General features: G+C 42.8%; 1 protein-coding gene across 5 annotated transcripts in view; it reads left to right on the forward strand.

The window, feature by feature from the left end:
• Positions 1 to 15,833, forward strand: part of LOC310890281 (mothers against decapentaplegic homolog 4) — a 29,432-nt gene extending 13,599 nt beyond the window's left edge. For 3 of the 5 annotated variants that reach the window (XM_083819101.1, XM_083819099.1, XM_083819100.1), the window contains 10 exons: positions 996 to 1,170; positions 1,593 to 1,622; positions 2,789 to 3,004; positions 4,562 to 4,681; positions 4,843 to 4,953; positions 6,467 to 6,517; positions 7,753 to 7,936; positions 8,918 to 9,086; positions 9,650 to 9,788; positions 10,855 to 15,833. In XM_083819101.1, the coding sequence (XP_083675227.1) occupies positions 996 to 1,170; positions 1,593 to 1,622; positions 2,789 to 3,004; positions 4,562 to 4,681; positions 4,843 to 4,953; positions 6,467 to 6,517; positions 7,753 to 7,936; positions 8,918 to 9,086; positions 9,650 to 9,788; positions 10,855 to 11,066 (1,407 nt within the window). In that variant the 3' untranslated portion in view covers positions 11,067 to 15,833. The remainder of the gene's footprint in view (positions 1 to 995; positions 1,171 to 1,592; positions 1,623 to 2,788; positions 3,005 to 4,561; positions 4,682 to 4,842; positions 4,954 to 6,466; positions 6,518 to 7,752; positions 7,937 to 8,917; positions 9,087 to 9,649; positions 9,789 to 10,854) is intronic. The other 2 variants (XM_083819102.1, XM_083819103.1) reach the window with 1 other exon arrangement.
• The last annotated feature ends 775 nt before the right edge of the window (positions 15,834 to 16,608 follow it).

Here is a 16,608-nt window from a genome sequence, read left to right on the forward strand (position 1 = left end):
AAAATCAGATGTTTTCCTCCTAGCGAAGCTGGAGCAAAAGTGAGTGACGCAGGATCCTAGCGTGTTGAGGAAGAGTAGCTCTTCTGTCGCGTTCCCCCTCCGCCCCTCGCCCCCGTTTGTAGGCGTGTTTTTGCGGCTGGAGCTCTGGACTGCTGCAGTAGTTGATTTTTTTTTTTTCTTCCTTCCCAAAAGGAGCAGAAGGTGGTGGAGCAGCCGTTCTAAACGAGTGTGTGTGTGTGTGTGTGGCAGTAAAAAAACAAAAAAACAAAAAAGCAGGGTCACGTAAACAAATTCGGCTGTTTATCCCGGTATTTTCACTACAAGCTTCTGTTCACTCTGTGTTGGTCAGCAGTGGGAAGAAAGACCTGTGATCCCTTGCTAAGGTACTCCGAGGAGTCTGCGCTGAGGGTGTACGTTAGCCTTACGTCGTCAGGACTCAGTACCTGCATAGCTTGGGTCGCGATTGACTCGTTCCAGGACAGATGTTCATGTTTGCTGGCTAGCTTTCTGTCTACCCTCGAAGCGTTATTTTTTTTTCATTTTTTTTTTTTATTTATTTTTTGTCAGTATGTAACGGATTGGCGTTCTTCTCCTTGGAAATTCCTTCCAGTGGTAGGTTAGCGCCTCGTTCCTCTTCTTCTGGGGCAAAGCTCCTTCATCATCCGTGGTGGGGAAGGTGAACATACACACGACATTAAGCACAAATTCTGCTTCTGCCATTTTGGACGCAGTCTTTTTTTTTTTCTTCTTTTTTTTTTTCCCTTAAGAATCACGGTGTTGACTTAACCGTAGCAGAACCCTACCAGATACGTATTTCTGTTGAGCACAGAACTCGAGTAAAACTGTACCACCTTTTTTTTTTTTCCGCCCCCCCCCATATTTTGATAACGGAGACAGGTTGTGTTGTTGGCTGCCCTCTTCCAGCTTCGCTCCTCGCTAAGTAAAGGGCAGTGCCGTGCTACTTTCCCAATCAACTTTTGTGTCTAACTTTTTAGGTGGCTGGTCGCAAGGGATTCCCTCATGTGATTTACGCTCGTCTTTGGAGGTGGCCTGATCTTCATAAAAATGAACTCAAGCATGTTAAATATTGTCAGTATGCTTTTGACTTAAAATGTGACAGTGTCTGTGTAAATCCTTACCATTATGAGCGTGTAGTATCGCCTGGCATCGGTGAGTAGACTTTTGACTTCGGAACGGAACAGTGGTGGGAATGAAATGTCAAATGTTTTCCCTTTGAATGTAGAAAATGAAGACCTCGTTAGAGAGTGAACTTTTAATGATCTGATTATAAATTGTTCTCGTATGTTCTTGCACATCTTAATGGAATTATTCTTTTACCTCTCTTTCAAATTTTAAAGAACGGTTTGTGGCTTTTGTTCGAGCCTTCGTTTGCTTCACACACAGTTAATGTGTATTCTAGAAATAATTTAGCACGGGGAGTTGTGTCATGGTGGAGGGGAACAGTATCTAACATAGCATATAGTCTATAACAGCAATTTGTAAAGGCTTAGAAAATTAATGTTCAAACACTGTTAAAAGTTATAATTTTCCACACACACCTCTTTCTTTTTTTCTTTCTTTTTTTTTTAAAGATCTCTCAGGACTGACACTACAGAGTTCTGGTAAGTAGTTCTGTTTACTGTCGCGTTTCTATGGGGAATAAATTTTTTAAAATACTCTCCTGTACGTACACAATTTATTTCTACGTATAGATGGAGGATAAAGAGCAGACGAATGCCTTTGTCTCTCCACTTTTGGAAAACAAACTACGTGGTGTATGAGAGGCAAGCGTATCGATAAATTTAACTAGAAGCCTCAGCTCAGTTTGCAGGTGTTTTCTCTTTCCATTGCCTGCAACTCATAAACCCCAACAAAATGAAAAAAGTACACCTGTATAATTAACTAATTAGCTGCGTTGGGTATAATAGATGCTTATTTAATACGTAGTTTAACAAGCGAATGGCAAGATCTGCAAACAATACACGTTCTAATTAATATGCAGTGGAATGAAGGAGATGATACTGTTACCTCCCTGAAAACTGAGAGAAATTGGACATTAAATGTCCGGTGGATCTTACTCAGAAGTCAGATCGTGCAGCTGATAACTGCTGTATTTCAAAACAGATTTTTTTTTCTTCCAGAAGAAGCTCAAAAGATAAGAAAGTTTGAGTAATCCCATATTTTTAGCACGTTATTAGAAGTGTTTAAGCGAAAATGACTTAAAGCTTTTGAAGTGAAGGTTGATTTATTTGACTTAGTGCTCATCTCTGCTAATTTGTGTTGTTAGCAGTGTCTTCTGGAAAACAATTCTTTCGTACAGTATCAAAGCTTACTGGCCAGCAGTTAAGTACGTAACCTGTTTCCTTGTCACGCTGCTGTTTTTGGAGCAGGAAACAGAAAAATGACCGTCAAGATTTTAATATATGTAAGGTTGCTTTAAAAATGAACATGGAAATTAACGTAGTGTAAGCGTTTTGCTTGGACGTGCACAAAAGGATATATAGAAATAAGTTTTGGTGGCAATGGTAGTAACTTCCTTACGCTGCGTATCGTTTCTAGTCAATTTTGATGGGAGTTTAAATGAAATAAGTGGTTTGCTTTGCCATCCGGTGCTTATTTGTAATTTAAAAGATGTTTCTCTTGGTGCCTCAGAATTGTTTATATAGGTTAAGTTCTCCCCCCGGTGGTTTCGTTAGCATTGTTACTGCTTGAAAGTAGTAGCGCAATTTACGGCTAAATCTTGAAAATTAAGTTTGCTCCGCGTGTTTAAATGTTCGTTTCTTTGCAGCTCCATCAAGCATGTTGGTGAAAGACGAATACGTTCACGATTACGAGGCGCAGCCATCGTTGTCTTCTGCTGAAGGACATTCGGTCCAAACCATCCAGCACCCGCCGAGTAACAGGGCATCTACGGAGCCTTACAGCACCCCGGCCATGTTAGCTCCTACCGAGGCTAGCACTACCAGCACCACTAACTTTCCCAACATTCCTGTGGCTTCAACAAGTAAGACCATCGAGCTTATATGCAATACTAAACCCGTCAAAACGTGAAAGCTCAGAGATAACCACCGGTTTTGCCAAAGCAGATCTTGCTTTGGAACTACGCTGCTGCCAAACCGCATTGCTAAAGCGTGTGGCGGTATGATCTGTGCAGTCTTGTAAGCGTTAAAATAAGGTCTTAACTTGCAGAGTAGTTTGAATAAGTTTGCCTGCTAACCCTGTCTTTTTTCGACGGACACTACCTGAATGTTGGGAGACTGTTTCGGATGCTCCAAAGGTTCAGTGATGCCATGTTAAGGTGTTGACCACTGACAAAGTATGGCTGTTAGGGGAATAAATGCTGCAGGAACGGAAGAACCTTAATGTTTTATTACGACAGCAAGTGGGACAGCAGACTTATTAGTGGGCGGCAGCATAGAGACGTTTCCAGACAATTCTTTAGTGTTCTGCTAAAACTGTTTTCCAGTTTTAACGTGACTTTTTAAAAAATGGTCCAGCGTACTGCCAGAGTTGCAGCCCTGCTTAATACATTTGTGAGTCCAGCGGGGTGCTGCGGTGAAGTTTTTCCTGCTGGTCCGTATTTGGTACAAGTGGAAGGATCTGGTTTACCAACATCCAAGCTCATTCCTCGGTTTAGGAGTCCCTGTTAGATACACAACGTCCTGCGGCACTAATGTAGGGGAGCCGTGAAGTGGGAGGGGGGTTTCACGTGCTCTTCATCGCTCTAATATCGAGACTGCGTGAACGTAATGGATTTCATCTTATCAAATTTTAGGGTGACATGGTGTTTCAATTACGTTCTTTAATTTTAGGCGAGGACTTCTTTGTTTAAACCTAAAAATGGTTTGAGGTTCGATGTCTGTAGTTGTCTCCAGTAGGAAAAAAAAAGAAAAAGGATAGGTGATTTAATTGTATTACGCTCAATAACTTTTTCTCATCATTGCTGTAATTGTTGGTACCAAGTGGACAGGAAAAAACAAAGCATTATTTTAGGTTTTAGTACAAGTTTTCAGTGTGTTCAACTCCGCTAGCCAGACCAGTTGGAGAGTGCAAGTGTACTTGTGAAAGTGCTGATCAGTTGAGTGTTAATGGCTGAGCTGAAGCCTCACTGAATCCTGTTCACCTGTTCTGAAATATCTGTAGTTTTACTTTAAAGATTAGAAAATCCTTGGACTATTTATTTGGGATTAAAAACGAACAAACAAACAAAAAAAACAAAATGAAAACCAAACAAGTTTCTGAGGAAGGAGTCCAGTGATGTATGCAGCTGTGTTCCAGCACTATTTTTAAAAATACTGTTCAATATGTTTCGGAGGAAGGTAGATTTAAGTGTCCTCCCTTCGGGTGTCCCAGAGTCAAAATGAGCTGGTGCAAAGCATCTTGCTTCCAGTTTCCTAAGATGCTCTGGTGGGTGGAAAAAAAAAAAGTTCTGAAACCAAACTCCTAGGAAGTGTGTATTGCAGTGCCCTTAGTTGGGTGTATTTTCCTGCCCAGTAGTGCTGAGCTCTTCTTAATTCAAATTTTGGAACGTTCATGAATAGGTAGTGTGTTCTTTTACCAGGTCAACCTACCAGTATATTGACAGGTAGCCATAGTGATGGACTCTTACAGATTGCTTCAGGGCCTCAGCCAGGAACTCAGCAGAATGGGTTTACAGCTCAGCCAGCTACTTACCATCACAGTGAGTATACACATACGTGCACTCTTCTTAGCTTTCTAAAACCGGTTTCCAAATGCTCAGGAGAAATAGAGGATTTAGAAATGAGATGCAGGAAAAACTCCCTTAAAACCCAACCACTCCTTCTCCTTTTTTTTTTTTCTTTCCTTTTTTCTTTTCTCTAGATAGTACTACAACTTGGACTGGAAGTCGAACGGCAGCCTACACACCTACCATACCTCACCACCAGAATGGCCATCTTCAGCATCACCCACCTATGCATCCTGGACATTACTGTAAGCGTTACAGCTTTTCAAATCATGTATTTTGTTTTCAGTTTGGTTTAATGGTGGGAGGGTCACCTGTGATTGGTTTTTACCCCTGTGTCTTATTTTTTATAGAACTACTGTTACTTTATTTAATATATTCTGACAGTTAAATGTAAGAACTCCTTGTACTTTCCTCATTTAAAGCAGCAGAGATTAAAAATTCACACAGCTCTAGTGCTCCCACCTGTACTTTTGATGTCTTCCTGTATCTAACAGAAAGCATTTCCTTTCCAAAACCTCCTTTTATAAAGCTTTGCAATCTTGGAGTAAGACTGTTTTTTGTGGAAAAACAGTTGTCCAGAAGTTGATTCAGAATTTGTTGCGTGGATCTGTTTTTCCTTCAAAATATGGACATTTCTGGCTGGATATATCATATATATATATGATATTGATATGAAGATATGATATATTTCCTGATATATATATATATTTATTTATATATTTCTTAATATAGTGCTTAACCAGTCCATCCGTTTGCAGCAGTGTTGTTAGGAGAGGGGAGAAAATAATCTGACTTCATGTTGAATTTCCAGCTTGTCTTGATCAGAAAAAAATTGTTTTAGGTCCAGTTATTAAATTTCGTTATTTTGCTCTGCTAGGATCCCACCTCATTTCTCTCCTTACTTGTCAGAAATACCAAGATTTAAAAACTTGACTGGTGCTGTAGAGACTCTATAAATGTTTTTTGTGTGTGAATGTAGCTTTCCATAATTAATGTTTGTAACTGGCTGGTGGTACCACACAGAGCTTTTCTTGGCTGCTGCCTCTTCTCACTTCAGAAAGTCGCATCTCTTGACACCTCCCAACGTTGTGCCTGTTTCTGACATCTTGTTGCAAAAGCTGCCATTACTTATAATACTATGTTTAAGCCTTTTCTCCTTGTCTTCTGCTGCCTGCGAGGAAGCCAGTTAGTTTATAAAAGTGGGAAGAATTGACTGACCTTTACCAAGACCACATTCACTACTTATTCTTTAAAAAACAAGTTCTCTGGGACTTTCTTTTTTTCCATCTCCGTGCAGTGTTTCTTATAGTTGACTCCATAGCATCCTGGGCAGCCTGTTCTGTGAACGGGAAACTAATGAAGTTGGGTTTCTGACAGATTTATATCACATGCAGCGATTCTCTCCTTCCTTGATTTGTGACCACATGTGAAGCCAAAGTCCTACTTGTATTACATCTCCCTGATGACATCTAGCTTCTTTCATCTCCTGGAGCTGGCTTGAGCAGCACAGCGAGCTGTTACGCTGCAGCCTTCCCTCCTGGGATGCAAATGGAGCTCTCTGCTTCTGAATTTTCAAAAAAAACATCCAAGCGTGTAATTCTGTGGGCATTTTTCTTCTAGATTTGGCCACTTGATTTAGATATTACTGAGATTTAGAATACGTGGCATCCTCGCAAGTCCTTTTTTCAACCAAAACAGGTTAAGAAAGTTCTTATTTCTTTCCCTCGTGTAAAACAAATTGCATGTTTTCTCTTTAAGGGCCAGTTCACAATGAACTTGCATTCCAGCCTCCTATATCAAATCATCCTGGTAAGTAAAACCTAAAATGGAATGCTAAGTATTGTTGAAGCTAACAGTGTTGTTTCGAATGTGTATTTTTTGTGTGTGTGGAGTACTCTGAATTTAGTTGGAGGAATTCAAAAGGGGGATAAAGAAGGAGAGGAACCATTTTGTGATGCCTTCTTTTGAATTTGGACCCCCGTGTTTTAGAAATAATGACAGAAGACATTAATAATATAAATTAATAATGACATAATACTCAGACACACGAGTATTTATTTGAAGATGAAAAAACTTAAAGGAGTCCAGGCACCGTGGTTTATTCTTTTCTGATAGAAACCGAACAATTTAAACGTAGGAGAGTTTCAGGTTTTAAGGTGTCTGGAGAGAGAAATTCGTAGTGCTTAATGCACAGACAGCAAACCTTGCAGAAGGTTTGACAAGGCAGTTGCTCCCAGCTAGCACTCGAGCAGCTGATACGCGTAAACAAAATCACTGTGTTCTTTATCAGGCTTCCCTGCTTGAGTGCTTGGGTTTCAGTAGCATCCTCTAAGGGATCAGGGTTTCTCCTCCTCGCGTGGTAGACCTTCTTCGAAGTACCTCCTTTCCTTTGCAGTCAGTTTTTAAAATAGGATGAGGTAAAAGACACCTTTTTGCTATGAAAGCATGCCATTTTGTTCTGCTCCCTTGCTTAACACTTCCTCGTTTTATCCGGTGTCTGACTTTCTTGTCTGCAGACAAGATCAGTCTGTGATCTTTGATGTTTTTGCCGCTCTGCCCAGCGTTCCAAATCCGGTTTGCTTTCTGAGGAGGACAGAGAAAGCTGACTTCACCTGGGATGTAGTTACTTTTATATCTCAAGCCAGATTTAAGAGTTAGCTTTCATCAGCCATGAATAGGTGTGTGTGCATACTGCTAGCTCATGCTCTAAAGGAGCACGAAATCAAATCATGAGGCCCAGGAATGCAGATGGCTTACAAAACACAACTGGAATTATAAACTGTACAAAGGCTTCTAAGAGCTTAACTACAAAAAAAAAACCAAACAACCCTAGCGTTTGTGTGCTCAAATAAAAAGCAGCCCGTGTTCACGTAGCATGGGGTATTGTCTGTGCTAGCAAACACTTCTCTGCCTATCCTTGCTTATTTAAACGTGCAGTGTTACTCTGGATGACAAATGTAGTTGCAGAAGGCCGACCTGGCTGGCTGTAACGGGTTTGCAGGCGTTCTGTGCCTTTCACTCAGTTAATTGTCTCTGCTCTTCAGCTCCAGAGTACTGGTGTTCAATTGCGTATTTCGAAATGGACGTGCAAGTCGGGGAAACGTTCAAGGTCCCTTCGAGCTGTCCGATTGTTACCGTCGATGGATACGTGGATCCTTCCGGAGGAGACCGCTTTTGCCTGGGCCAGCTTTCCAACGTGCATAGAACAGAAGCCATTGAGAGAGCAAGGTATTCTGCAGACCCCCAAAGCTTTTTGTTGGTGATATTTGATCTTTTATTTTGTTTTTTTTTGGTGTGCGGCTCCCTTTCAATACGATTTTTTGTTTCAAACTGAATCAACCATAGCAGAATGTGTCTTTCCAGGCCACTACCGTAATGCATTCAGAATGTGAACTGTGTGACAAAGAACGTCCCTGCTTTGCAGTAGCACGTCGCTTTTCGTTGCTTTCAAAGGCTGTGCCTTCAAGGATAAAATTAGCAACTCGTGCCATTATGTATGCGAGCTGAAAATTAGCTCTCCATACCACAGTGATGTGAGAACGACTGCAAAATATAGATTTGTCAAAGGAACAAAGGAAGGTTGATAGAGAGCTAGCTGGAATTTTCATTCATTCTCACCATGCACGCGCCAGGCTTTGATGTGGAAGCGCAGAGAACTGATCTTACGACTTTTTTTCTTCTTCGGAGTGAAAAGGAATAAAAACGAGTCCGTGTCTTCCGAACTGTTGCATTGTGACAATCAAAGCGCTGGATTGCTGCGGCGTGATCCAAATGAACACACGGTCCTGCATGAAAATGTGGCTTTGTGTATGCGCTCGAGTTACTTCCCGTGCTGGAGTACTTGTGGGATTTTTACACTTCGGAACAGAACCCCGAATGTGTTTGGTATCCCAGCTCCGTATTGTCAGCGAGTGGGTTTCTTGCTACTTGAATACCATCGCTTCTGCATTCTGTGTTTCCCATATGTCTTTACATGGCGTTACAGATGGTTTTTGACTTCCCAGATTTTGTATAACCGCATGCTATGCTATACTCACGATAATAACTACAGTTTCAAGTCCTCGTACAAGCGGAGTGTGTTTGTTTTTACTTTCGAACGTAAATTAGGGTTTCATAGCCTCCTGGAGAATTGTTTTATGATTTATTTAGTAAAGGGCTGATTTATAGCTTATAAACACAGGCGCATTGGAACTGTTTTTTCTTTTCAAGGTTGCACATAGGTAAAGGGGTGCAGTTGGAGTGCAAAGGAGAAGGTGACGTGTGGGTTCGATGCCTCAGTGACCACGCGGTCTTCGTTCAGAGCTACTACCTGGATAGAGAAGCAGGGCGTGCGCCAGGGGATGCTGTTCACAAGATTTACCCAAGTGCATATATAAAGGTTGGTTTGATGTTCCTAGAGGAAAACTGTGGGGGAAGCAGCATAACTTTCTGTTCTTGCAGATCGTAGGGAAGCTATAAGGCACTGAAATAAATCAAACTTGGAGTCAGAGACTTTGTTATCATCTTAGAATCGTCAACTTCACTTTTAAAAAAAAAAAGTCATCTTTAGGGAAAAAAATCCATTTGACAAGTCACTTTAGAGTCATTAAAAAAGTCATCTTAGCGGAAAGTATCCTCTAGATACCGTGAAAGTAACTGATTTTGTATTTTGTCAAACGATCTCCATCTTTTAAATTAACTGCTGCCAAAAATTTGGCGTATTCTTAAAAAAGCGTAAAGTCTGACAAAGTTAAGCTGGACTTGCTGAGATCTGCTTTTATTTGTATGCCTATTTTCTGGAAATCCTAGAATTTAATAAAAATTGGGATTTCATCAGCCTGTGACTGAAGAATTTATTCTGGAGAGCAGAGAGGTCCATCTTATTGGAGGTGGGAGCTGAGGAATTCTTTCCTTCACTGATTTTGGTAAACCTACAGAGTTGGATGTTTATTTTTTTTAAAGGTGTTTGATTTACGCCAGTGTCATCGTCAGATGCAACAGCAGGCTGCCACTGCTCAAGCCGCTGCTGCTGCTCAAGCTGCAGCAGTAGCAGGAAACATCCCCGGACCAGGATCAGTAGGTGGAATAGCCCCAGCCATTAGTAAGTAAATTATAACTGCTCGGTCTCCTTTTTTATTCTTCCTTGAAAACAACGCAGCTTTCCCTCGTAGCGGCGCCCCCCGAAAACGGTACAAATGAACTTGGAAGGAGGTAACAGGATCGGGCGAGGTTGGGCTGGGGTGGCGTCATGGTAAGTCTGTATTTGTTTACTTTGTACCTGGCCCACACAGCAGTTTTCACTCCGAAGTCTTCAGGGGATATCGGATGAGGAAGCATCTGCTTGTTGTACCGCAGGAATCATTGCAGCTCAACAGAAAGCGTGTCGTATGCAACGTCACGTAGCATAACTGGTTTACTATAAGCAGAGGTACTTTAGGCTGCTTAAACCTAAGCTTGAAAAACGATCTTTGAGCTGTAAGCTCGTAAAAACGTTACTGAAAGTAATGGGGAGTGCTGGGCCACAGAGTCCTTCACTACTTTTAGGAAGACTTTCAATTTATAAGGTTCTTAAGAAGAAGAGGAGGTTGTAATGGTGCTTTTTGTTTTGTTTTTTTTTTAAGTTATGTTGGCCTAGAGTTTTCTTAGTTGCTAAATTCTATGCCCTTGATATTACACTTAAATATTTTTTTAAATGGTGAGTATTTAGGTGTGTCAGACTGCTTTATGTGCCATAGTATTTTCTGGATTCCTTGTGTTGCCAAACGTAGCTTTCCAGCTATGTTACAAAATGCTAAAGGCATTTTTGGGAACGTACTTAAATTTTCTTCTAGACATGGTTGTGATTTGAAGTTTGCCAGCTGCATTCATTTTTTTTTTTTATTAGACGAAGTAACTACTGTAACTCTTAGATCCAACTTTTTTTTTTTTTTTGTATTTTAATACCCTTTCAAGATTGCAGTGCGATGAAAAAGAAAACTTGTTTGGAAGAAATGCAAAATAATTGCTGACTTGTGGTGATAGAGGTCTAGAAATATCGATTGGCCTTGGCTGTGGTGAGAGGGATGTGTACGTGGAGAAACGAGCAAGCAAAGAGGAATGGCTAAACAAACAGGTGATAAAAAAAAAAGCGTGCCTGCGAACACTTACTTGAAACCTTTCCTGTCTAGGTTTGTCAGCTGCTGCTGGAATCGGTGTAGATGACCTTCGCCGCTTATGCATACTCAGGATGAGTTTTGTAAAAGGTTGGGGACCTGATTACCCAAGACAGAGCATCAAAGAGACACCGTGCTGGATTGAAATTCACTTGCACCGTGCCCTCCAGCTTCTAGATGAAGTACTTCATACCATGCCTATCGCAGACCCACAACCTTTAGACTGAGATCCCTCTGCTGCACTGCTGTGGGCCGTTATATTGTGAGGATGGTGGATTGTAAAATACAATTCTGTTTATAACCTGAAGATATATTTTACTTTTTGTTCTGCTTAATCTTCTAAAACCGGGTTTTAAAAATGTGTTTGCCGCCTTGCTCTTAGCAGAAAGAAACTGAACATGCAGAATTTGGATTTCGGTTATTTTCAGAACTTAATTGTCATAATACATGGCTCAGGGCTTGAAGTGAAAGGTAAACGCCTTATAGAGAGACCTTACAGTATTGGGTTTGTTCCCTTCGAAACTTTCCTTCTCTATTATGGCATCTTGGGTGATAAGCCTCACAGGAGCCTTTTGTATGCAGAATATATATTATATATATATTTATATCTGAAAATTCCTTCTAATCGTTATAAACATCTACGTTATAGCAACTTTAAAATTCCAACTGATTTGTGATGTTTCTTTTTAGGGAACAATAGTTAACAGAAGACTTCTTTATTTTGTTGACTATCTTGTTATGATTTTTCCAGATTAAAAGGTAGAAGCTGCCAAAAAAAAAAAAAAAAAGTGAGGGATGAGACATGCATTGTTGGCGTTGATTAAAAATAGCAAGGAAAAGAAACGTTGCTTTTCCTTCACTAGTTTTTAAAAAGATATCTTAGATTTTTATTTATATAGACACATGAGTTTTAAAACACTAAAAGAAATGGATACTTTCAGTGCTGGCACTCAATTTAAATATCATGAAATACCCAGTCTGCAAAGTTGCCACTGAAATTGCGTGATGAGTACCTAATGGCAGGAACGTATTTTCATAACTACTACTGACTTCGATGATTTTACTCGAGTAAAACTTGGCAGGTATTTTAAAAAAAAAAAAAAAGTTGCATGACTCTTTTTACTTGCATATGCCATTAAATCATGTATAATATTACATCGATATCTAGGATCCAGTTTTTGTATCTGTTCACCATTTCCACTCAGGGCAAGATGGCAAACTTGTTTTTATACCTCTTGGTTATTTTAAGCCCTATGCCATCAACGACCGTATCAATTGGCAATGACTTTGTATAGAGAATTTATAGTAGAAAAAATGCAAATGTATTGACTGTATGACAGATACAATATGTATGCTTTCTCTCTAGTTAATAGTATAAATAAAATAATGAAAACCCTGAGTTTTTATAAATTTAGTTTGCTTTTATTATGTAATTCTGCACCTTGAAACCGTTGATCTTGAATGATGGATTACTTTCCTTTGCGAGACCAGCAGCAGCAGCCAATAGCGGTAGGAATTTGTGTTGGTTCACGTTTGCCAGGAAGCAAGTCCAATTTTTCTTCCTTCCCCTGCTTCTCAGTAAATGGAGATCTCTCTTTCAGCCCTTTGATGGGGGAAGAGGGAGCAGGAAATCCATTTTTTCCAGCACGCGCGCGGGGGGGAGATGGAACTTCAACGCGCTAGGAAGACGTGGACTCCAGCTCGAGCGCTGCCTTCAAGCCGTGCCAGTTGGGTCTGCGCGCCTCGCCTCACCGCGCTGACCTGGCAGCGCTGTGGGAGCGGTTAACATGAGTGGAAGTCTTGGAAGAGATTGTTCAGAAGCTTTTTGCCAAGTTTCTTGCATAGTTCCAGGAATCTGTAGAGGGCTATGACACGCTGCGTTTAGGTATTGCTTCCCCCATACGCTGAAATTCTCGTGAAAGAAGACAGCAGGCAGCGGTTCTGCTCTCCACGTGGAAGCGCAGAAGACAGATGACTCCAGAGCGACGGCCAGAAATGGACGAATTTTCTCAGTATTTTCGTTAACAGTGTTGCTTTCTTCACGCTAACTCCTAAGGAAATCACATTTTCTTCTCCTCTCGTGTGGCTTCTCCTTGATGTTTGGAAAAATCAGCGTTCGCTTTCCTCGAGGCCTTAAGTTTAAAACCTTTTTTCATTTTCCGTTCTCTCCTAATGATCTCGTTTGTCCGAGCAGAAGAGCAAGCCTCAGATTTTCAGGAACGCCTGCAGTAGAGGATTCTGACTGCATCCTTAGAGGAGCCTGTTAACAAGGGAAAATACGTCCCAGGGTTATGCTTCGTCCACAACAGAAAACTTGCTTTGGTGGAAGAAATGAACAGTGCCTGCGCCTTCTCATCGACCTCTGCGTTGAATTGTCTGCCCTGCTTTTACTACTGGGTGTGAGGCGCCTCTGATTTTGGGAATTGGTTACAGTGTTCATTTGATCAGGAGTCCACCAGCTTTCTCCCTATTTAACTTCGCATTTTTGTGAGGGGCTTATCTTGGTGAATCTTCCGTTATGTGGCTGCTCCCCAGAAGCCCTCCGTACTTGTTTGCCTTCCGAGCGTGCCAAGTTTTTATAAAACAATGCGCAAATGCTTCTGCCTGGTGGTGTTCTTGCCTCGATTAGTCTAAAAGAATGCAGCTGGTGAGACTGTAACGGTCTCATGCAGACATTTCACAAGCTGCCCTGGCTCTCTACCTGCAGCGAATGGTACCAACGACAGTATTTGGATGGCCAGAAGCGGTCAGGGTAGAGCAACAAAATAACATCGGAGGAGTTCATCAGAAACAAGAAATCGGGCTCCACATCAGAAGAAATCTGAACGTTGTGTCAGGCAGTAGAAATACTGAAGTGACATTCGTCTTACACTCCTGGCAGTTAACAATAAGATGCAATCATAACCGCTAAAAGGGCAAAATACGAGAACCTCGTTGTTAGTTTTTAATATTCCCTTTTTTTTTTTTTAATATTCCTTTTTTTTTTTTCCTTTGTTTCTTATGACAAGGCATAAAAGACAGCGCATAATGGATTGCAAACCCTTCAGCAGCACGTCGAGTCTTTGACAGCTTTGCGTTTGTGGCTTTCTCTGGGATTCACAAAAGAGCTGCTGCTAGCTGACAGCTCTGACGGTCCTCGTGCACGCTGTAGGCAGGGATGTCAAGAACGCCAGAACTGCATCTCCTCCGATGTCTCAAATTCAGCGAATTCAACAAGTATTTTTTCAGCTAGCAATCTCTTGCCTGCGATCCTGTTCCCATGTCTGCTGTCTTGGTTCTTTCTGTGAATTAATTAGCCCTGTGATTGTTGCCCTGAATTATGCGTTCCTCAAAAAACCAACGTTGTGCTACAATACTTTAATTTTGTTTCATGTACTGGAGAGCTGGGCTTGCCACTGAAAGGTTTAGGTGGATTTTGCCGTAATACTGTTGGTTTTGAAAGCGATGAAATTTAATGGGACGGAGAGGTAGAAGGAACCTTTTCAACAGGACGGTGTGAGAATACTTAGGGCAGCTCTGTGCGACAGGAGGCCACGGGAAGGAGACACAACTGCCAAGTGGTGCTGGTTAGAAACAGTCGCTCGTTTTGGTCTCCAACCTCGTTTTCCTGGTAAGAACGATGCGTGAGCAACCCGGACCTCTGGCTGCACCACGAATTGCTTCTTCGTTGGCTCTCAGAGCGGAAACCTGGGAAGTTCTCTGGCTGCTTTGTGGAGGGACCTCGTACGAAGGACGCACCGCGCTCACCCGGCCGCAGAAGAGCTCTGCAGCAGCGGTACTTCTTGCTCCCGTGTCCAGCTCCTGTGCCTTACCTTTCGGACCATCTTACTTCTTGCGACACTGCTAAAGATGACAGACAGCGTCCTCTCCGCGTAGCTCAGGAACGACTGCCTCAACTGTTGTGTACTAGGAACCGTCAGAAAACTCCTACGCCAGTGTACCTGGGGGGTTCTCCTGCCTCTGAACCCTTCCCAGGTTGTTTACGTCTTGACGGTGGTCTTTTATCGAGACATCTTTAATCTCTTCTTGGAAGAGTAAGCGCTTTAGAAGGGACTGTCTCCTTGATTTGCATCCTTACTCTGCTGCACGGCGTGGCTGGGAGCGCTGGTCACTTCTTTAATGCAACCAATTAAAGCCAGCCAGATGGGTCTTCCTCTAAGTGGGCTTCAGACTTCATTTAGGAAATCCTCTTTCCTCTCCCCCCCCCCTTCTCCGTTCAGGTCCCGCGCGACTGAACAGCTGCTCTACAAAAGTAGACGTTCCGTTGGCAGATATCGCGGAGGACACACCGTTTTTGAGAGGTTCCAGCAACGTTTCCGTGGGAAGCCCTTCTCCACCACTCAGCACGTAGAGTTTGGACGCTGGACGTGTCCCTTCGGGGTGCGATCCAGCTCCGAAGCGTGGTCCTCAATCGTTTATTTCTGAACGCGCTCCACAAGGTGTGATCGTGCTGAGCTAAACTTGCCGCGTGCGATGCCGCCGAGGCCCCCACGAACTGCGGGGCCGTGCAAGTTGCACTCGGTGAGACCTGGCGGGAAGTAAAACTGTTACTGCCTATGGACCCCAAGAGATTTCGGCGCTGTTGGCTGCTGTTGTGCCTAGCGAGCGATGCATCGCTCCGAAATTTACGGGACTTAACGTCCTTAAAGGTCACCAAAACCATCTAGTGCTTTCTTGCTCCGGCACCTTTTTTCTGTGTCTTTTTGGTGAGGTTTGGTAGCGCCGCCGAGGTGTGATTCAGCTGGATTGAGAGCCGCGAAGTACCCATAACCCAAAACTCACCGCGAGAGGGTTTTTTTGAGCATGAAAGCCTAGGTACGCATTTATCCTTTTAGCCATTGCCTTTTGATAAGCGGTCAACAGAATTCCCAGTAGTTCCTTTGTAGCTTACTGTATGTTTTTCATTAGACCTAGTTTGTGGATAATATACTGTAGTTAACTTTCCTGAAATTCTGTAACAGAGTATGTTTTTGATTAAAAAAGGTAAAGATTCACGTCTTTGGCTTCTTTGTTTTATTCAGCGGGGAGCTTTTACCCCGTTTCTGGCTAGCACGGTGTCGTTCTCCGCGGCTCCTGGTCTCGGAGTCCCGTGGATGCTTTGGTGCGGCCAGCATGCCGGGCTGCTTTATGCTGGCGTGGCACAGCATTTTTGTGGGTTTTTGTATTAGTGGAAGTTATTTCTTTAAGGCTGCCAGCCGAGCTGTGCGGCGAGAGAGAGAGCACTGAAGTGGTCTCAGAGCAAGGTCCAGCAGGCTCCGGGGCTGCGGCGCTGGCCGCAGAGGGACCCAGGGCACCGAGGCGCCGTGTCCGGTAGCCGTGAGGCTGAAGCACCTCAAGTTGTCCCCGCAGATTAATTCCCTGTGGCCGAGGCTCTCGTGTTTAGTTACACGGCCCATCTGTAAGCTCATCAATCTCCGTGGAACAGCAGTTGCAGCTCCTCACCTCTCAGAAAGCTTTCCAGAGCCTCCCTCCCTGCGCTCTTAGCAACCCTTTTATAACTCCTGGCTGGCCGTGAGCAACGTAAAAAAAAAACCCATTTGTGCTCACCCTGCTATGATCCTCCACCGTGTCCCCTCCGTACGATAGCACCGAGCATCCTACTGCAACTAGAAATACAAAATGTATCCTAAAAAATCACACCTGCATCAGCCAGCTGCCCGCTACGAACATTTTTTTCCCTTCCCTGCTCGACCGTTTCTAGCAGCAGGCGGGACCGGTGCCCGCCTCTGTGGCATTTCGCCCTGTGCCATCCGATTTCAGTGTTTCTGG

The sequence above is a fragment of the Anser anser genome, assembly GCF_964211835.1.
Source record: "Anser anser genome assembly, chromosome: Z".
NCBI classification, from domain to species: Eukaryota; Metazoa; Chordata; class Aves; order Anseriformes; family Anatidae; genus Anser; species Anser anser.